The 21,146-nt window shown below is 41.4% G+C and overlaps 1 protein-coding gene across 4 annotated transcripts in view; it reads left to right on the top strand.

Annotated features, from left to right (window-relative positions):
* Nucleotides 1–21,146, top strand: part of IPO9 (importin 9) — a 58,492-nt gene that overhangs the window by 28,681 nt on the left and 8,665 nt on the right. For 3 of the 4 annotated variants that reach the window (XM_012459502.3, XM_012459503.3, XM_021677309.2), the window contains 16 exons: nucleotides 61–161; nucleotides 362–420; nucleotides 1,021–1,172; nucleotides 2,343–2,441; nucleotides 3,700–3,806; nucleotides 4,089–4,228; nucleotides 7,921–8,080; nucleotides 12,990–13,216; nucleotides 14,087–14,235; nucleotides 14,765–14,893; nucleotides 15,923–16,198; nucleotides 16,482–16,648; nucleotides 18,465–18,598; nucleotides 19,569–19,691; nucleotides 20,455–20,559; nucleotides 20,774–20,850. In XM_012459502.3, the coding sequence (XP_012314925.1) occupies nucleotides 61–161; nucleotides 362–420; nucleotides 1,021–1,172; nucleotides 2,343–2,441; nucleotides 3,700–3,806; nucleotides 4,089–4,228; nucleotides 7,921–8,080; nucleotides 12,990–13,216; nucleotides 14,087–14,235; nucleotides 14,765–14,893; nucleotides 15,923–16,198; nucleotides 16,482–16,648; nucleotides 18,465–18,598; nucleotides 19,569–19,691; nucleotides 20,455–20,559; nucleotides 20,774–20,850 (2,205 nt within the window). The remainder of the gene's footprint in view (nucleotides 1–60; nucleotides 162–361; nucleotides 421–1,020; nucleotides 1,173–2,342; nucleotides 2,442–3,699; nucleotides 3,807–4,088; nucleotides 4,229–7,920; nucleotides 8,081–12,989; nucleotides 13,217–14,086; nucleotides 14,236–14,764; nucleotides 14,894–15,922; nucleotides 16,199–16,481; nucleotides 16,649–18,464; nucleotides 18,599–19,568; nucleotides 19,692–20,454; nucleotides 20,560–20,773; nucleotides 20,851–21,146) is intronic. The other variant, XM_012459505.3, reaches the window with a different exon arrangement.

Raw genomic sequence — 21,146 nt, forward strand, 5'->3', positions numbered from 1 at the left:
GAAATCACTGATTTCTTATATATCACTCATAACTTGGGTCTTTTTCTCTTAACTTCTTAGGCAGTGACAGCCCTAGTGAAAAACTTCCCAAAGCACATGGTTTCCTCCATGCAGCAGATTCTGCCTATTGTTTGGAACACCCTAACTGAGAGTGCAGCTTTATATCCTTTATTGAAAGCTTAAGGGAGCTACTACCACCTATAGTTAGGAATCTAGCATTGGGTCTCTCATTCATGTGGTTCCACTCTTCTTAAACAGGCTTTTTTAAGGTGTCTACTTTTAGTGTTGGAATATGTAACATTTCCTTGTAGATTATATGCAAAGCAGACTCCAAATTCTATTTCTTTACTCTTCATCATACTTATGTGAGGACAGAAGTAAATTACACAGAAGAAGTAGAAGATCCTGTGGATTCTGATGGTATGTAGTTTATTTGATCTTTATAGAAATACCACTTAGTGGGAAAAGAAAAAGCCAGAGATAGGAGGTAAAAAAACAGTAAACTTGAGAGGCTTCATTCTATTAAGTGTTTTCTAATTGAGTTTATTTTCAATATATTAGATGTGAGGAAATAAGAATTGACAATCTTCAGTCTGTTCTTCATAGGTATTTGCATAAATCTCATAAAATCATAGAATTTCTGAGTTGGAAGAGATGCTTTTAAGGCCATTTAATCTAGCCTGTTTCTGGCATTTTGTCATGTTTCATTTTGGCGTCCCAGATGATGAGTCTTTTATTTCTATTTTAATATTTCAGAGTATTTCAGATTAGAAAAATAGACATACTGAGAAATATATTCAGTGTTTCTGATTATTTTACTTGAAAAACCAAAGAATATTTAATGTCCTCAAAATTCCGTTTTGTGACTTCTGAGCCCTCTCTCCCAATTCCTCAGGAATAATTATTAGCAAGTACTTTAAATATTCAATAATTTACAAAGATAATATAGTTCATTTTCAGCATGTATGCTTTCTTTTTACTTTCTCGCCATTAATTTCTTCTTTTGTATATTTCCTGTAGGTGAAGTCCTGGGCTTTGAAAATCTTGTCTTTAGCATTTTTGAATTTGTTCATGCTCTACTAGAAAATAGCAAATTCAAAAGCACTGTTAAGAAAGCCTTGCCTGAATTGATTTATTATATTATCCTGTACATGCAAATCACTGAGGAACAGGTAAATAATATTTGAGAGACAGTTACCATCATGTATTTGGAAAGTGCAACTTGAAGAATGTGAAGTCTTGGTCAAGTGAACACTTTATTTCTAAAAATAGACACAAGACGAATAATTTCATGTGAAGTTCTAGGAAAGCTGTGACATCATTTTATTGCCAAATGCAAGTTTGCCATCACACCCAGCTAATTTTTAAATCTTTTGTAGAAAAATACTATACTATGTTGCCCAGGCTAGTAGTCTCTAACTCCTGGGCTCAAGTAATCTGCCCACCTTGACCTCTCAAAGTGCTGGGATTACAGGCACGAGCCACTGTGCCTGGCCTACTTTTGCCATTAGAAAATCTCACAGGACTACTAACCTAAGACCCTGATTTTTCGGAGATCTATTCCTTCATTATAGTAAAATGTAGAGATCAACCATTAGCCTGATGGTGGGTCATTAAAACCAGCAAAGAATGTTCAAAATTAGATAATGCCTCGTTTAAAACAGCACAAGAATTGACCTAATTTTCACAGTAAATATTCCATCAGACTTAATATGTTCAGAAAATCACTGGTTGACAGTGGCAGAGAGCTGGTAATTGGCCAGATTCTAAAAGAGAGCAGTAGCTGTTGCTGCCTACCTTGCTACTTGATACTATTTGTTTGTCTACATCAAAAAGAAAAGATTTTTGAAGCTAGAGGTTTTTGGTGTATTTTTGGTTTTGTTTTGAGACGGTCTTGCTGTGTTGCTCAGTCTGGAGTGCAGTGGTGCAGACACAGTTCACTGCAGCCTTGACCTCCCAAACTCAAGCCATCCGCATGCCTCAGCCTCCTGAGTAGCTGGGACCAGAGGCATATGCCACTAGGCCCAATTGACTTTTTTATTTTATTTTATTTCTCTCTCTCTCTCTATTTTATGCTGTTACTTGTCTACTCACAGAAGACTTTTTTATTTTTTGTAGAGTTGAGGTCTCACTATGTTGCCCAGGCTGGTCTCAAACTCCTGGGCTCAAGCAGTCCTCCCATCTTGGCCTCCCAAAGTGTCAGGATTACAGTTATGAGCCGTTGCACCCGGCTTAGGCTAGAGTTTTGTTCAGGATAATAGGTTGAAGTCTTCCTGTATCTGTTAATGAAAAGCTATGAATCAGATTGGCAGCATCACAAAGATATAACTTCATCTTTTCAGATTAAAGTATGGACAGCCAACCCCCAACAATTTGTAGAAGATGAAGATGATGATACATTCTCCTATACTGTTAGAATAGCAGCTCAAGACTTGTTGCTGGTAAGTTTACCTTGATACTTCAGCCACATAATTTTAATCAGTCACTTGAGCATTTCCTCTTTTCTAGTAACTAATCCAAGGTGATCAATGTTGTTGAGTGGCTTTATCTCAGACCTCTTTGGGGTTACAAGAGTTTCTGAAATGAAGTTTGAGACTCAGAAATTCTAAAATCATTGCTACCGGTTCTGACTTATTGGATGTAAGAATTGTGCAGACCATAGTGCTGGAATAGTGGGGAGAACTATGTAGAGGATAAAGTGTTCCATGGAGTAAGAGTAGTTGAATCCAGAACATTTCCATTTAATTCATTCTTCAACAAGAATCTATAGCACAGATCAAAGGTTGGCAAACCTAACAAAACAAAACAGATTGCTGAAAGATGAACATCCAAATATCTGCTCATGTTTTCTTTTTTTTGCTGTTTTTGTTTTTTTTTTTTTTTTGAGACGGAGTTTCGCTCTTGTTGCCTAGGCTGGAGTACAATGGCACTATCTCAGCTCACCTCAACCTCTGCCTCCCGTGTTCAAGTGATTCTCCTGCTTCATCCTCCCGAGTAGCTGGGATTACAGGCATGAGCCACCATGCCTGGCTAATTTTGTATTTTTAGTAGAGACAGGGTTTCTCCATCTTGGTCAGGCTGGTCTCGAACTCCAGACCTCAGGTGATCCACCCGCCTCGGCCTCCCAAAGTGCTGGGATTACAGGCGTGAGCCACTGAGCCTGGCCTGCTCATGTTTTCTTTGGCTCTTTTAGCTAGAACATAGCATTGTCTCTATGCTGAAATACTAAGAAGAAACTACCACTTCCTTCTTGTTAGGTAAAAGATTGGTTCTCTGTTGATGAATCACTTCTCATTATCATTTAATTTTGTATTTCTAAGGACCTATGAAAAATTACATTCAGTTTCAATTAGATTAGACTTATTTTTCTATGATCAGGTTCCAAAAGAGCAAATATTTGGCCCATTGTCATCCAAAGCTAGATCTATTATTGCTCACTTATACTCTGCTGAATATAGCAAAGGAGCCAACTGATTAGCCTTACAATGCCCAGGCACTACAGAAATACAGATACTACTTTTATTTCATTAGAGACCCTGACCTACTGGTATAACATTTTTAATACAATTAATCAGGGATTTGCATGTGTATGTGAAAGAGCTTGAACCAATCACTTCTAACAGTCATGATTAAAGCAGTTTGCAATTAAAATGCATTTAATGGGCACAAACAGATTTATTAGCTCTTCTTTCTCCATAGGCTGTGGCCACAGATTTCCAGAATGAAAGTGCAGCAGCCCTGGCTGCTGCAGCCACTCGACATTTACAAGAAGCTGAGCAAACCAAAAACAGTGGCACTGAGCACTGGTAAGAGTGAGCAGCTAACTGGTTAAGAAGCTTTTGCTTACCCCTTCTTAAAAAGCCGTGAAATGATGGATTTATTTTGGTTTTAATTTAATAACAGATTTAATAATCTCTTTATTACTAAAATTTCACTCTGTTTTTGCTATTAGAATATAAGGGCTTAAAGTAAATAACCCTTTTGGGAGAGATTGTGCCAGAGTACCCTTTTCTGAATCTTCTTTCCTCAAATATTTATCTTTTTTGGCAGTGTAGTTTGTTTTACTAGGCTGTAGTATCCTTTCACAGGTGGAAGATCCATGAGGCATGCATGCTTGCCCTAGGCTCAGTGAAGGCCATCATCACTGACAGTGTGAAAAATGGCAGGATTCATTTTGACATGCATGGGTTCCTGACCAATGTCATCCTTGCAGACCTCAACCTCTCAGGTATGTTTCAGCACATGCCAGGATTCTAGAAGCTCTTTAGACCTGTCATTAACTTGGTTGTTCACTTAGACTGGTAGGCCAAATATGCTTGTGTCCTTTGAGTGAAAATTCTTTATATCCTACAGCTTGAACTCATACAAACCTCTAAAACAGCCCAGAGGCCTGGGCTGAAGCTTCACCTAATAACAAATTAATACTGCCTAGTTCATAATTCTTCCATGATGTTTATGTTTCTTCCCAAATTGGCGTTCCCATTCACGGTTGTTTTTGGCATTTGAATGGAATGCAAATCTAGTTGTTGTACCTTGAGAATTACCAGGTTCTGCTCTCATTGTTAAGTCCAGAATGCCCTCAGTCGTTCTGTGTCAGCACATTCTTCCTGTTTGTTTCCTTTCATTTTTCTTTAACTTTTTTTTGGTCAATATCCAAATAATTAAAATGTTCGATTCTCCTACTTGTGTTAGCTTTCTGTCTTAAAAAGAAAAACGTAGGCTGGGCGCAGTGGCTCACGCCTCTAATCCCAGCACTTTGGGAGGCTGAGGCAGGTGGATCACCTTAGGTCAGGAGTTCAGGACCAGCTTGGCCAACTTGGTGAAACTCCATCTCTACTAAAAATACAGAAATTAGCCGGGTTTGGTGGTGGGCGCCTATAGTCCCAGCTACTCAAGAGGCTAAGGCAGGAGAATCACTTGAACCCAGGAGGCAGAGGTTGCAGTGAACCGAGATCATACCACTACTTCAGCCTGGGCGACAGAGCAAGACTCAGTTAAAACAAAAAAAAAAGTAGCTCTTTACTATTAGACCGATTTCTTCAGCAATACAGAGCAGTAGCTAAGAATCATTGTTGTCTATGTGGCATTGTCTGCTACTTGCTTCTGCCTGTGCCATGCCTTTTCTCATCCTTAGAGTCAAATCCACATCCCAAAGCACTCTCTTTGCTTCCTCTCTCAGTACCTAAATCATGGAACATTTGGTATTGTTTGTTCCATTTTCAATCCATTCACTTTCTCTCCATAGTATAGCTCTGGGAGTAGCTTATGTCATTTGAAAACGTTATTCTCTGTGATTTTAAATAGGTAATCTATTATTGGGTATCTCACTCTGTCACTTCCATTCTCTGAATCACAAAATTAAAATGGTTCCACATCCAGAGCCATTGGGAATATCCTCTTTCACTCTGTACTTATCATATGCTACATTGTTGAATATGTTTTCTTACTCCTACTAGTAAGGTCTCTGAGAGTAGAAATCATGTCTTATCTTTGTATTCTACAAGTGCCTTTTTTTTACCCTCCCCCCCATAAGTGCCTTGAGTAGGCATTCCATAGTTACACATTGAATGATTTCTGAAGCCCATCAACACATTTCTTGTACAGTTTATTTACCCTAGCAAAGAATTTTCAAAAACTTTGGAAATTTTAGAGTATTTGTTATTTAGACTGGAAAAAGGCTTAATATATATCATTTGTTAATCCTGCCTGTAGCTAAAACCTTTTCTACACCAACCATTCTGAAACTTTTTTGTTTCAAATTATCAACAATTTAAAAGACATTTTTATGTGGCTTTAATTTATTAATATTTAACATACTAAAGATTAAAACTGAAACTTTTTAAAATAAAAGAAATAGAAACGTGCATTCCACTGGCTGTCAGAGCCATGATGTCACACATCATATAACCTCTGGAAAACTCCACTAGATACCTGTGAAAGAATGAAAGTGAGGCAGGGTGTGGTGGCTCACACCTGTAATCCCAGCACTTTGGGAGGCCGAGGTGGGCAGATCACAAGGTCAGGAGTTTGAGACCAGCCTGGCTAACACAGTGAAACCCTGTCTCTACTAAAAATACAAAAATTAGCCAGGCATGGTGGCACATGCCTGTAATCCCAACTACTCAAGAGGCTGAGGCAGGATAATTGCTTGAACCCAGGAGGCGGAGGTTGCAGTGAACCAAGATTGTGCTACTGCACCCTGGCCTGGGCAACAGGGTGAGACTCAGTCTCAAAAAAAAAAAAAAAAATGAAAATGAAAAAAAATTATGTATTACTATGAAAATAGTTTTAACCTTTAGGGAGTTTCCGGACCATCCTTTGGGAATTAATTCTGCACATTATATAAAGTTTTAAACAATTTCTGACTTACAGTGGTTGGACTTAGGATTTTTCAATTTTACAGTGATCCCAAAGCAATATGCATTTAGTAGAAACCATACTTCAAGTACCCTTACAACTATTCTGTTTTCACTTTCAGTACATTATTCAGTAAATTATATGAGACATTCAAGTCTTTATTATAAAATAGGTTTTGTGTTAGATGAGTTTGCCCAACTTTATGCTAATGTAAGTTTTCTGGGCATGTTTTAGGTAGGTTTGGCTAAGCTATGATGTTCAGTATTAAATTTAAATGCATTTTTAACTTACAGTATTTTCAACTTACGGGTTTATCAGAAGGTATCCCCATCATAAGCAGAGGAGCATCTGTATTGCATAATTATTTGTCACAGTTTATTAGGTTCTGTTCAATTATTTCTATCAACAAGATGTTTATTGTGTGAGTAACCAAGTTAAGCCCTGTGATAAGCTGAATAAGAATAGTCTCTCCTCAGCACCTTATAGTAGACAAGGGTGGTAATCCTTATATTAGTGGTTAGACTCAAACAAAATCTATAGCATGTAAGAACACTAAAGAATTACTATGGCACAGAGATAGTTAGAATTGCTTCAGCCCAAGAGATGAGTTAAGTAATGTAAGAAGGTGAATGTGTTGGCTTGCAATATGAACAAGGCAGAGAGCTGAGAGAGTGAAGATGTAAGTTACTAAGGGGGGATTTGTGCTTGAGTTTGGAAACCATAAAGCGAAATCACAGGTAATGCTAAAGTCACTGATCTTAGGAAGCCTTGAATAACATGATGACTAAGGTAATCTTTATTTGGTGGACTATGGAGTTCGTTGATAGATTTTAAATAGAAGAATGACATGATCAGAGCTATACTTTATGTTTTAAGAGTGGTCCAAAAGTAGGAATAAAGTAGCAATGCAGATGGCATTTAGAAGATTAACTAGTAGTGTAGGTAAGGAATATTGAGAGCTAAGGGTGAGGACTGGGGTGGCAAAGTCTTTTTAGGCTAATAATATTCAAGATCTACTTTGCCCAGTAAAGGCAAGTGAAAACTGGGAAATTCATTCTCTACCACAGGTCACACATTTGCTTTCATCATATAAGATTACGCTTTTTCTTGTATGATGTACAAGTAAGTTGTGCATAATATGTAGCATCCATTTACTTCTAAAAAATTGAGGAATGGAGGGCCGGGCGCAGTGGCTCACTCCTGTAATCCCAACACTTTGAGAGGCCAAGGCAGGCAGATGACTTGAGGTCAGAAGTTTGAGACCAGCCTGGCCAACATGATGAAACCCCATCTCTACTAAAAATACAAAAATTAGCCAGGAGTAGTGGTGGGTACCTGTAATCCCAGCTACTTGGGAGGCTGAGGCAGGAGAAACACTTGAACCTGGGGAGATGGAGGTTACGGTGAGCCGAGATCACGCCATTGCACTCCAGTCTGGGTGACAGTGAGACTCCATCTCAAACAAACAAACAAAAAAAATTGACAAACGAATGTGGGAAAGAAAAAGGACAAGTAATAGGAATTTTCGTTATCCAGCCCCTAATTGCTCTGTTTTTCTCCCAGTGTCTCCTTTCCTCTTGGGCCGGGCACTTTGGGCTGCCAGTCGGTTCACTGTTGCTATGTCTCCTGAACTCATCCAGCAGTTCCTCCAGGCAACGGTTAGTGGTCTTCATGAGACACAGCCCCCATCAGTTCGAATTTCCGCAGTGAGAGCCATCTGGGGGTGAGTATGCTACCCTAGCGTGATAGTTCTCTTAAGAGAAAATTGCTTAGGGTACATATACCAAATCGTAGTTTTCTAGTGTATTATGTTGCTTGGAAATCCCTGCCAATGATCTCCTTCAGGATGAATGTTGGAAGGACAAGGAAAGAATCCATGCTAGGGACATGGCTTTTATCAGTCCATAAGATGTTTTGTTCTTTTCTGCTCCTCTTCCTCTTTAAATTCACTCCAGTTCTGGAATCATCTAGGCAACTCCCTTTCTCTCAGTGGTGAAGAACCGACACTTGGAGAGAAAAATGTTTTGCATAGGATGGCACAATTGATAAATGATAGAAGCAGGATTAGAGTCCACATCATTATGTTGTTGATTATATTCATATTAGAAACCAAATCTGGGATAATGTGGCCTATAAATCTATCTGCTTATTTTTTCCCAGTTTTACCTATCTTTCTTAGAGCCAGTGTTGCTAATGGATCAAAAGTCATTTATTTATAGTCCTACACTGACTAGAAGGACCATTGTTGTTTTTTTTTTTTTTTTTTTTTTTTTGAGACGGAGTTTCGCTCTTGATACCCAGGCTGGAGTGCAATGGCGCGATCTCGGCTCACCGCAACCTCCACCTCCTGGGTTCAGGCAATTCTCCTGCCTCAGCCTCCTGAGTAGCTGGGATTACAGGCACGCGCCACCGTGCCCAGCTAATTTTTTGTATTAGTAGAGACGGGGTTTCACCATGTTGACCAGGATGGTCTCGATCTCTTGACCTCGTGATCCACCCGCCTCGGCCTCCCAAAGTGGGACCATTGTTGTTTTAATGAATATTTTAAGATTCAAACTTAAGCATCCCAGCTGAATCCTAAAACTACCAACACAAAATTTATTTTCCACATGCCTGCCCTGTCTTACCTTTTGAGGCAGAGGAGTACCTTTTGGGATGCCATGTATTATGTGCATTAGAAAGCATTCAAGAACTGTTTGCATTTTGATTAAGTGCTTAATGTTATCACCATAAACAGAGTCCTATCTTTTTCTGCTTCAATCTAGGTGAAGCAGATCTTTGGCTCTAACATAATTAAAAATATTATTTTAACAGGCAAACTAAGTATAGCTTTTCAGAAAGCTCTAAGACCATTGTAAATGTCTGAGAAGAGAGAGCCCTAACCTGCTTAAGGCATGAATGTTATTTTAAGGGTTTTTCTGAGTGGGTACCTGTGGTCACTGCCTGTATAGCTTCTGACCTTTGTGAAACTTGATTTCATTCGTATGCATTAATTATTTCTGGAGGTGTTTAAAAAAAATACTGAATGTCCCCTGTGACAAGTGCCAGTGTAAGATTGAAAGTATTTGCCCACCAAATAAGGACAAAACCATTAAAACCTGTGCTTATCTTACTTGACTAAACTAAAAAACAGATTATGAATATATGATGGAGAATTAACCACTTTGTGTTGTGATTTTATGGAAATGTTTGCTGCTGCAAGCTGTGAGAGGAGTTTAGTTTGAATGTGAAAGTACTTTGGGTAAAATAAGCCCATTACTTTCCAGAGTGTCTTAGGTGGACAACAGTATACCAGGCATACTTTGTACTCTAATCTCCCCCAGAAAGAATGACTTTGTACTCTAATCTCCCCCAGAGAGAATTACTTTGTACTCTAATCTCCCCCAGAGAATTCTCTCTGAGGGAGATTCCAGTACAAAGAACTTTCATTCTCTGTTATATATTTAAAATGTTTTTGTTTGTTTGTTTGTTTCAACAAGTTTACATTTTATAATCAGGAGAAATCCAAAGAAAATTTTTATTTTTAATGTTCAAATCTGGACCACATGGGCAGTGGTTTAGTGGTTTTCTTGAGAGATGTAACAGATTTCGCTGAAGGATGACAAAAACTATGGCTATGCAGGCCAGAGAATGGACACTCATGTGTTCACAAAATTTTATATTCATTGTCGAACACTGGGTTCCTTGAAGCCTATCTGTGAATCCCTGGTTAAGAACTGTCCTATGACTGGATCGTTAGCTGTCTTTTCTTCAGTCAAGAGTTTCCATTTGGTCATTCTCTATTTAGTTCAGTAGCCAATTGCAGACTAGCTTATGTCCTTGTCACATTATTGGAACTGTTTTTTTCTTTTTCCTTTTTTTTTTTGAGACAGAGTGTTGCTCTTGTTGCCCAGCCTGGAGTGCAATGGTGTGATCTCGGCTCACCACAGCCTCCTGGGTCCAAGTGATTCTCCTGCCTCAGCCTCCCAAGTAGCTGGGATTACAGGCATGCGGCACCATGCCTAGCTAATTTTGTATTTTTAGTAGAGGCAGGGTTTCTCCATGTTGGTCAGGCTGGTCTTGAACTCCCAACCTCAGGTGATCTGCCCACCTTGGCCTCCCAAAGTGCTGGGATTACAGGCATGAGCCACTGTGCCCAGCCTGGAACTGTTTTTCCTAATGTCACTCGTAACTTCTTAATGGTCAGCATTCCACCCTTGCTTTTGTGTTTTCCTTAGCCCCAGTTTTAATTTATTCCTTCATGTCATAGTTTATGTATCATTCCAAACTGCCTTAAATAATCTCTGAAACAAGCTACTGATTAACAATTATACTTGTGTCACATTTTTCAATTCAAATTTATGTCAGATTTTCTTCTGAGCTACACACTAATATATCCATTGCCTAATATCCATACCAGGATGGATAGCTTATAAGTACCTGAAAATCAACATATTTACTACTGAGCTTACCATTTACCACCTTCAGGCCTGTCCTACCTGTATTTTCTTTTTTAGTAAAGGCAGAAATCTTGTAACTTTAGATCTTGAACTTAAAGATCTTGTATTCCCTGTTTTAATAAAGGTAGATATCCCAGGTATTTGCCTTTTAGATCTTGGTTCCTTGCCTCTCATCTCTTCCTTCTCTAGTCTTCCACTGCTACTACCCTGATTGTACTCTCTACTTCTCTTGCCTGAATTACTGCGGCAGCTTCCTGATTGATCTATTTGGAGCCTCACACTTCTGCAGTCCATATTATTTGAACTGTCAAGTTGATCTTTCTAAAATAGAAAACTGACTTTGTTGCTCCTGCAATTAAAGTTATTCATGGTTCCCAGTTGTTCTTTTCAAAGTGAGATAGAGGTACTTCAGAAGAAAGTCATATTATATCTGGTGGTACAGGAAGCCACAGGATAAATATATAATATTTTCCTGGGGCATCAGTTTCCCCTGGAGACTTTAGGGTAGAGTAAAGGGAAGATTTAACACCTAAGTTAAAGAAACACTTACTTCCAAAATAAAGTCCAAACTTTTAGCATGGCATACAAGACCCAGTGTGATGTAGATGGGTGATGCAAACTCTGTGATCTACCAGACTGTACAGTTTCAAGTTCATTAGAGGGGCAAAGTAACTGTAAACCCTTAGAAGTGGGAAATGGAGGAAGGGAGAGGACAGATGAATGCTGGTTGAGGGATGAATCCAAATCCTAGTCTAAGGAGTTTAGCGCTGACGAAAGCCAGGTTTCACATCAGCTCTTTAGGAGAAGTTTGGTCAGAGCGGGGTAGTATTGGAATCAAATATTATGGACCAAAAATCAAAAAGTCTACGGACAGATCTGAGCTTAAAGCCCCACAGTTTCACTGGTCATTGTGGACCTTTGAAAGCTGACACAAATAATATGGTTATAATATGGTTATAAGACATTTTAAACAAAACATTTAAGTTAAGAAAAACCATTTATTGGCTGGTCACGGTGGCTCAGGCCTGTAATCCCAGCACTTAGGGAGGCCAAGGGGGGCAGATCACCTGAGGTCAGTAGTTGGAGACCAGGCTGGCCAACATGGTGAAACTCCGTCTCTACTAAGAATATAAAAATTAGCTGGGCATGGTGGCAGTCGCCTGTAATCCCAGCTACTCATGAGGCTGAGGCAAGAGAATTGCTTGAGCTCAGGAGGTGGAGGTTGCAGTGAGCCAAGATTGCGCCACTATACTCCAGGCTTGGGAACAGAGTGAGACTCTTATCTCAAAAAAATAAATAAAAAAAAACCATTTATTGAGTACCTGCTAAGTGCCTTGTTTCTGTACTAGGGTCTTAGTTTTTATTGCCTTTTAACTTATTGCCATTCTCAAGATAAACAAAAGTAAAGACTTAGACAATTTTTTTTTTTTTTTGCTGTTGTTTTGTTTCGTATTTTTTGTTGTTTTGTTGTTGTTGTTTTTGAGGCAGTCTCACTATAGCACCCAGGCTGGAGTGCAGTGGCATGATCTCAGCTTACTGCAACTTCAGCCTCCCGGGTTTGTGATTCTCATGCCTCAGCCTCCCGAGTAGCTGGGATTACAGGTATGCACCACCCTGCCTAGCTAATTTTTTTGCATTTTTAGTAGAGATGGTGTTTTGCCCCGTTGGCCAGGCTGGTCTTGAACTCCTGACCTCAGGTGATCCACCCACCTTGGCCTCCCAAAGTGCTGGTATTACAGACCTGAGCCACCGAGCCTGGCCCTAGACAATATATTTTTAACAATTTTATCCTGTTGGACATGGTAAGCAACGTTCAGTAAGTATTTGTTGATTTAATACAGTAAAACTATAGCGGAACTTTAAACCCTACAGCTAATAGACTGATTTTGAAAGTGTACATAGAATGTTGATATAAATTTTGTTTGTTTCAGGATAAAAAAAAAAAAAAAAACCTCAAGAAAAACAGAAAATTTTTAAGAAAATACCAAAGGTCAAAGCAGAAATAAATTAGAGAACATAGAAATGGTGGCGGTGATGTTTATTTAATACATCACAGAAGGATGTAGAAACTTACCTAACTTTAGAAGTAGCTTTATAAAGCTACACATAAAAATGCTATAATATGTGAGATTGATTGGAAAAACCAGGAATTGAATTTTTAAAAATAATTCTTGCTTATCTATCTCTCTCTAGTTATTGTGACCAACTGAAAGTCTCAGAGAGTACCCACGTGCTCCAGCCCTTCCTCCCCAGCATCCTTGATGGCTTAATTCACCTAGCAGCCCAGTTCAGCTCAGAGGTCCTCAACCTGGTGATGGAGACCCTGTGCATCGTTTGTACAGTAGACCCCGAATTCACAGCAAGCATGGAAAGCAAAATCTGCCCCTTCACCATCGCTATTTTCCTAAAGTACAGTAATGGTATGCCACCAGGGAGGGTGTGTTATGAGAGGCACCAAAGAAAAGATGGTGGCTGGTGAATTTAAATGAAAGATTCCCTGGGTCTGGTCTTAGCTATGATGCTATGGTTTTAACATCATAAGCAAAAAATCTGGCTTTCAATTAGCAAAAAATAGAATTGTGCTGTAAATGTAGCAGCATTAAAAAATAGAGTATTTCTGTAACATTTACTCTCTACTAAGGGCTTAGGGAAAAAGATAATAAATAAAGGGCTAGTAAGCAAGTGACATAATTCAGAACCTTAACGCACATTGCATATATTTTTGCATACTAAATGGAGGATATTTTGTTATATAAATAAAGAACGTTGAGCTAGTGTTCCCTTTCTTCGTAAGGCTCTGCTTTTTAGGAGTTTTGCCTTTTGCCCCAGAAGTAGCTTTGGGAGTTCTTCATGTCTACTGTGGCTACCCCACAGAAGATATGTATGATTTCATCAAAGTCAGTATTTTGGCAGTTTTTATAACTTTCATGTCTTCTTAAAGTATCAGTTGGACTTTTTTTTTTTTTTTTTTTTTAGCGTTTGGTTTTATAATCCAGGTTTCACAAGAATAGACCGTAAAGATTTTCTGTAGAAAAAGCCACATTTTGTTTTAGGAGTAGCTGTTAATGCCTAGTCCCTACTTTAATGAAGCCATACAAACTGTGCCTCTTGTAGATTTAGCGTATCTCCTGTTCTTTCAGGTTATTCATGTGGCCCCACTAGGTCCCGGATATGTGATAGGTAATCAATGCAAAAGTTGTTAGGTTAGGGCCAAACAACAGGTATCATTAAGTGAGAAGCAGATGCAGACCATCGGGCGGGGGGATTCCGTGTTGCCTTATCCACTTCAGATCCCGTCGTCGCCTCACTGGCTCAGGACATCTTCAAGGAGCTGTCCCAGATTGAAGCCTGTCAGGGTCCAATGCAAATGAGGCTGATTCCCACTCTGGTCAGCATAATGCAGGCCCCCGCAGACAAGATCCCTGCAGGGCTCTGTGCGGTAAGTGGCTACAAGCGTGCGTGTGTGTGTGTGTGTGTGTGTGTGTGTGTGTATGAGAGAGAGAGAGAGAGAGAGAGAGAGATTTATAAGTGCCACCCACAGATGCATCTAGCTGACAAGAACCTAATAGTATTAGAGATTTGTGGGGTGATTTTGCTGGGCTATTTTGCCCACAAAGACAGTGGGTGATTCTCTGAAACTTTAAGAAGATGGCTTTTCTTGTTTCAGAGGTACCCTCAATAAATTGAACAGAGTGCCACTGTTACAGAGCACCACTAAGTATGTTACCTGGTTATCCAATCCACCACCAGGTACTAATGCCCACTCCTAGAGCTAATCAATTAGTAAGCTATTATGAGGAGGCTGAGAGCACTACCTGTTTAATTATTCCTTTTCTTTTGGAAACTCGTCTTTCATTAATAAGCTTTCTCTGGGTTGCTGTGTGATACCCATCCAGTAAGGATCTTGGTTGTTGGGTACCCTCAATTCCAGAGGCAATTCTGACTCTTCTTTTTCTTCTCTCTTTCAGACAGCCATCGATATCCTGACTACAGTAGTACGAAACACAAAGCCTCCCCTTTCACAGCTTCTCATCTGCCAAGCTTTCCCTGCTGTGGCACAGTGTACCCTTCACACAGATGACAATGCCACCATGCAGGTATCTGAGACATGGATACTAGAAGAGGGAAGATAGCTCCCAGCCATGGGCTTATAATGTGCTGAGAAATCTGACATGGTTTTATGCTATTGACATGTGGAATTCCTCAACTCCATATTTACCTAGCAGATTCAGGAAGGGTTCAGGGTGCAAAAGCCAAGCATTTCTGGTGCTTTGGAGCATGTTACAATCTTAAAAAATACGGATACTGGCCGGGCGTGGTGGCTTACGCCTGTAATCCAAGCACTTTGGAGGCCAAGACGGGCAGATCACCTGAGGTTGGGAGTTCAAGACCAGCCTGACCAATATGGTGAAACCCCATCTTTAAAAAAGAAAAAAAAAAAAAATAACAGATACCAACCACCCTGCCTATCTATATTGGGTATTGCTACTGTGAAAGAGATTACAGACATCTAGACTTGGGGCCATAAGAAAGTCTTTCTGCATATTTAATAAAGTCAGCAGAGTGATTGATGGGCCTCTGGCGAGGGGAGAGATGCCTGAATATTTTTTCTCTTTTCGTTTCTTGGGTGAACTGGTTACCTTTTCAGGTGACTGATTGATTATAAAAGTTATAGGAACTTGCCAGTGAATATTGATCAGCTTAGAAATCCCTAGGCAACTAGTGGTTTGTGTAAGACCTATATAAAGACCTATAGTATCCCCAATTATTGCCAGATTGTAAACATATTTTTTCAGTACCAGAGGTAGATCTTTTTGATTAAAATTCATTTTGCTTGGCCATTGTCCCTTGTGATAAGAAAGATACACATTTTTGAGATAGTCCCTTGTGATAAAAAAATACACATTTTTGAGATAGCTGATGAGGTAAAGGGGGGATTGTGTAATGCATATCTATGTCTATAACAGTAAATTCCTGACTCCAGTGATATGAGCCCACCACAAACCCTATACACTCACTGCTTTTATGAGTCATAGGCCTCTGAGAACATTTGTTTATACAGACTGAGGGTCCTCCTGGCATCTGTCCTCGATTACTAATCTTGTTTGCCACCCCTGTCTCCCCAGAATGGCGGAGAGTGCTTGCGGGCTTATGTGTCAGTGACCCTGGAACAAGTTGCCCAGTGGCATGATGAGCAGGGCCACAATGGACTGTGGTATGTGATGCAAGTGGTGAGCCAGCTCCTGGATCCCCGTACCTCAGAGTTCACTGCAGCCTTTGTGGGCCGCCTTGTTTCCACCCTCATCTCCAAGGCAGGGCGGGAGCTGGGGGAGAATCTAGACCAGATTCTTCGTGCCATCCTCAGTAAGATGCAGCAGGCAGAGACTCTCAGTGTCATGCAGGTAAGAGAACAGTGGGGAGTGGCTTCTTACCCCCTGGCTGATAGAGATGAAAATTAGTATTTTGGTCCTGAGTATTTTCCTTTTACTATCCTTACAGGGCAATTAAGTAAAATGGGATCTGTCAGGCCTAAGAAACATGGACAAGGAAGCCTCCATGTTTTCTTGTCCTGTGGATAATACCCTCAGTGTAGACTCTGTTTCTTATCTGACTGGCCAGTTCCTTCTCATTTCCTATGTCTCTGAAATTAATTTCTCTGAAGCAAATATCCTTATTTTCTTCTAGTCTTTGATCATGGTGTTCGCTCATTTGGTGCACACTCAGCTAGAACCTCTCTTGGAGTTCCTGTGTAGCCTCCCAGGACCTACTGGCAAACCTGCCCTAGAGTTTGTGATGGCTGAGTGGACGAGCCGACAGCACCTGTTCTATGGACAGTATGAAGGCAAAGTCAGGTAGAACCCCTATCTTTCTTTCTTTCTTTCTTTCTGGGCATTCTGCCACCACTCATGCTTCTTTTTTTTTTATTATTTGAGACAGAGTCTGCTCTGTCACCCAGGCTGGAGTGTGGTGGCATGATCTTGTCTCACTGCAACCTCCACTTCCCAGGTTCAAGCCATTCTCCTGCCTCAGCCTCCCAAGTAGCTGGAATTACAGGCATGCACTACCACACCCAACTAATTCTGTTTTGTATTTTTAGTGGAGGCCAGATTTCACCATGTTAGCCAGGCTGGTCTTGAACTCCTGACCTCAAGTGATCCACTCGCTGCCTCAGCCTCCCAAAGTGCTGAGAGATTACAGGTGTTAGCCACTGCTCCTGACCCGTATTTCTTTTTTTCCCTGATTTGCTCCATTGATTTTTGTTTGACATTGCTAACGGCCCTCTGTATTCCATTTTCCCTGTCTTTCTTTATTGCTAACCCACGTATGTGAATAGCTGCCATCTTGAATTTTCCAAAAGACAGTGAACACAGGTAGACTATATATTTCTGATCTCTGCTTACTAGAGATCCCTTCTCTACCACAGACTTCACACATCTAAGTGCTGCTAGTGGCTTATTTTCCTTTATAAACCCAAGCCTTGGCCAGGCACAGTGGGTCACGCCTATCATCCCAGCACTTCAGGAGGCTGAGGCAAGTGAATCACTGGAGCTCAGGAGTTCGAAACCAGCCTGGCCAACTTGGTGAAACCCTGTCTCTATTAAAAATGCAAAAATTAGCTGGATGTGGTTGTGGGTGCCTGTAATCCCAGCTACTCGGGAGGCTGAGGCAGGAGAATCGCTTGAACCAGGAGGCAGATCACACCATTGCACTCCAGCCTGAAGAACAAGAGCAAAACTGTCTCAAAAATAAATAAATGAATTAAAAACCCTGAGCCTGGCCGGGCGCGGTGGCTCACACCTGTAATCCCAGCACTTTGGGAGGCTGAGGCGGGTGGATCACGAGATCTAGAGATTGAGACCATCCTGGTCAACATGGTGAAACCCCGTCTCTACTTAAAATACAAAAAAAAATTAGCTGGGCATGGTGGCGCGTGCCTGTAATCCCAGCTACTCAGAAGGCTGAGGCAGGAGAATTGCCTGAACCCAGGAGGCAGAGGTTGTGGTGAGCCGAGATCGCGCCATTGCACTCCAGCCTGGGTAACAAGAGCAAAATTCCGTCTCAAAAAAAAAAAAAAAAAAACCCTGAGCCTTCTAACCCTGGCTTCCTAACTTTCTATCCTAGACTTTTATACCACTAATTCTTATCACCTCATTGCACCTTACAATATGGACAGCCATCTTAATGCTTGCCCACACTAGTTTTGTTCAAGAACAGGTCACCTGTAATCCTAGCACTTTGGAAGGCTGAGGTAGGTGAATTGCTTGAGACCCACCTGAGCAATGTGGTGAAACCTATCTCTACCAAAAAAATACAAAAATTAGACAGGCATTGTTGTGCTTGCCTGTAGTCCCAGCTACTTAGGAGGCTGAGGTGGGAGGATCACCTGAACCCAGGGAGGTCGAGGCAGCAGTGAACCATAATCACGCCGCTGCACTCAGCCTGGGTAACAGAATGAGACCCTGTCTCCAAAAAAAAAACAGATGTCATTAGACCATCTCATGAATGCTAAAATCTCATTTTCAGCTGAACTCTCCTCTTAGCTCTCCTAATTAGTTAACAGAATTTTCACTGTCAAATAGAGGGTCTTAGGACATAATTGCTTATCTCCTTGGAATGATCTCTAGATGGGTGGCTGATTGACCTTTTTTTTTGGCTCTTCCTTGCCAGCTCTGTGGCACTCTGTAAGCTGCTCCAGCATGGCATCAATGCAGATGACAAACGGCTACAGGATATTCGTGTGAAGGGAGAGGAGATCTACAGCATGGATGAGAGCATCCGCACCCGCTCTAAGTCAGCCAAAAGTGGGTGATGCTGTGATTCCTCTAATCCTGTCCCTATAGGAAGGGGCTAAGGATACCTGGGTGAAGGGCAGGAATGCACCATGGTGTATATTTTTAAAACATAATTGTTGGTGATGGGTTTGGTAAAGAAGAGGCAGAAAACTTAGGTAAAAGTGATCAGAACATACAGTTCCTTCCTGTTGTCAAAAATAGGCCAGGCATGGTGGCTCATGCCTGTAATCCCAGCATTTGGGGAGGCCAAGGCAGATGGATCACTTGAAGTCAGGAGTTTGAGATCAGCCTGACCAACATGTTGAAACCCCATCTCTATTAAAAATACAAAAATTAGCTGGGCGTGGTGGTGGGTGCCTGTAATCCCAGCTACTTGGGAGGCTGAGGCAGGAGAACCGCTTGAACCTGGGAGGCAGAGGTTGCAGGGAGCCAAGATCGCGCCACTGTACTCCAGCCTGGACAACAAAATGAGACTCCATCTCAAAACAAAACAAAATAGTCTCAGGTACCAAGCATCCCAGCTTCCAGCTTCATTCTGAGGCTTGGGCACAGATAGTCAGCATGTCTTTGTTATTGAGTTGCCTTTGGCCTATAACTCCAATGATTTGCAGGTAGGGAGTATAGAGCTGCTGTCTTTAATGTACGTTTATAATTACCTCTGCTGACTCTCAAATTGTAAGCCATTGGGACTGGAATACTGGCTCTATACAGTTCCTTAGTTTCAGAGCTTTATTACTAACAAGACTTTACTTCCTTTAATCCCTGAACTCTCATCTCTCCCAACTTCTGAACTGTTATAATACCAAACAGAATAAAGTTATTTAACTTTAAATCACTCTTTGGAGGCTGAATATAGTTAGGGACAGTGAAAGCCTGAGGGGTGGTGAACTCTGGTGAGTGGCACTGAGGAGGGGACAGGGATACTGCCAGAAGTAAGCCCAGTGACACTCTGACTTGAAGCCTTTTTCTTCCTTCCCAGACCCAGAACGCTGGACAAACATTCCTTTGCTGGTCAAGATCCTAAAGCTGATCATCAACGAGCTCTCCAATGTCATGGAGGCTAATGCCGCTCGCCAGGCCACTCCTGCAGAGTGGAGTCAAGGTGCACCAGGCCCTTACTCCCAGGAAACTTTTAACATGGCAGATCAAGTTACAGATTGTCAAATTATCAACTTGTTTGTTGAGTCACTGATTGGAAAAAAAAAAAAGTAAGGCCGGGTGCGGTGGCTCACGCCTATAATCCCAGCACTTTGGGAGGCCGAGGCGGGTGGATCACGAGGTCAAGAGATCGAGACCATCCTGGTCAACAAGGTGAAACCCCGTCTCTACTAAAAATAGAAAAAAAATTAGCTGGGCATGGTTGCGCGCGCCTGTAGTCCCAGCTACTTGGGAGGCTGAGGCAGGAGAATTGCTTGAACCCAGGAGGCGGAGGTTGCGGTGAGCCGAGATCGCGCCATTGCACTCCAGCCTGGGTAACAAGAGCAAAACTCTGTCTCAAAAAAAAAAAAAAAAAGTAATTGATGGAATGGCTGTTCTGTGGCTGGCACCATGCTAGGCACTAGGCATGTTAAAGAGCTGCTTCTCCAGTCTGCCCTGTGAAATCTCACAGAGGCTGATGTGGGAGGCAGCCAAGCTAGCTAACAGCCCTTCTTTGGTTTGGTTCTTCTTAGGAGCCTCTCAGCCTTTTATCTCTCCAGGTTCTTTCATTCAAACTTACCAGGAGAGTTTGACCATTTCTGGTTCTCTTTCACTGGGGACTACAAGCCACATTACAGAAGCCTTTGAGGCCCTTCTGTTCTGGCCTGTTTGGATTTGGGGAGGGGAAATGCATGAATGTGCTCTAGCTGCTTTTCATCTCCAAGTAGATGACTCCAATGATATGTGGGAGGACCAGGAGGAGGAAGATGAGGAAGAGGAAGATGGTTTAGCTGGCCAACTTTTATCTGACATTCTTGCTACAAGTAAATATGGTAAGCAGTTTGATAAGAGGACAGCCATGGTAAATACCTTTTCTTTGCACACTGGTGCCAAGAACGGGGTACCCAAGAAAGGGGAGAGGTGGGCCCACAGGGACATTCCTTGGGCTTTTGTACCCTCTGCCTCAGTCATGTGGTAGTATATCACCACTCAGGGCCTGATCATGGCCTTTGTCCTGACCTGCCATGTGTTGGCTATGTCTAACAGAGGAGGATTACTACGAGGATGATGAGGAAGATGACCCTGATGCCCTGAAGGATCCTCTCTATCAGATTGATCTGCAGGTGAGGGTGTCCAGAGATGCCTTGCAAATGACAGTGTCCCAGGCCACGGAAACAGGAATATGGGCTCAAATCCATTTGTAACCAGGCATGGTGGCTCATGCCTATAATCCCAGCACTTTGGGAGGTCAATGCAGGAGGATTGCTTAAGCCCAGGAGTTCAAGACCAGTCTGGGCAACACAGGAGACCCTGTCTCTACAAATAAGTTAAAAATTAGCTGAGCGTAGTGGCACACACCTGTGGTCCCAGCTACTCAGGATGATCACTTGAGGCCAAGAGATCAAGGCTGCAATCAGCT

Source organism: Aotus nancymaae, unplaced genomic scaffold (genome assembly GCF_030222135.1).
Source record: "Aotus nancymaae isolate 86718 unplaced genomic scaffold, 86718_ANA_hifiasm-v0.15.2.pri h1tg000039l, whole genome shotgun sequence".
In the NCBI taxonomy this organism is placed as follows: Eukaryota; Metazoa; Chordata; class Mammalia; order Primates; family Aotidae; genus Aotus; species Aotus nancymaae.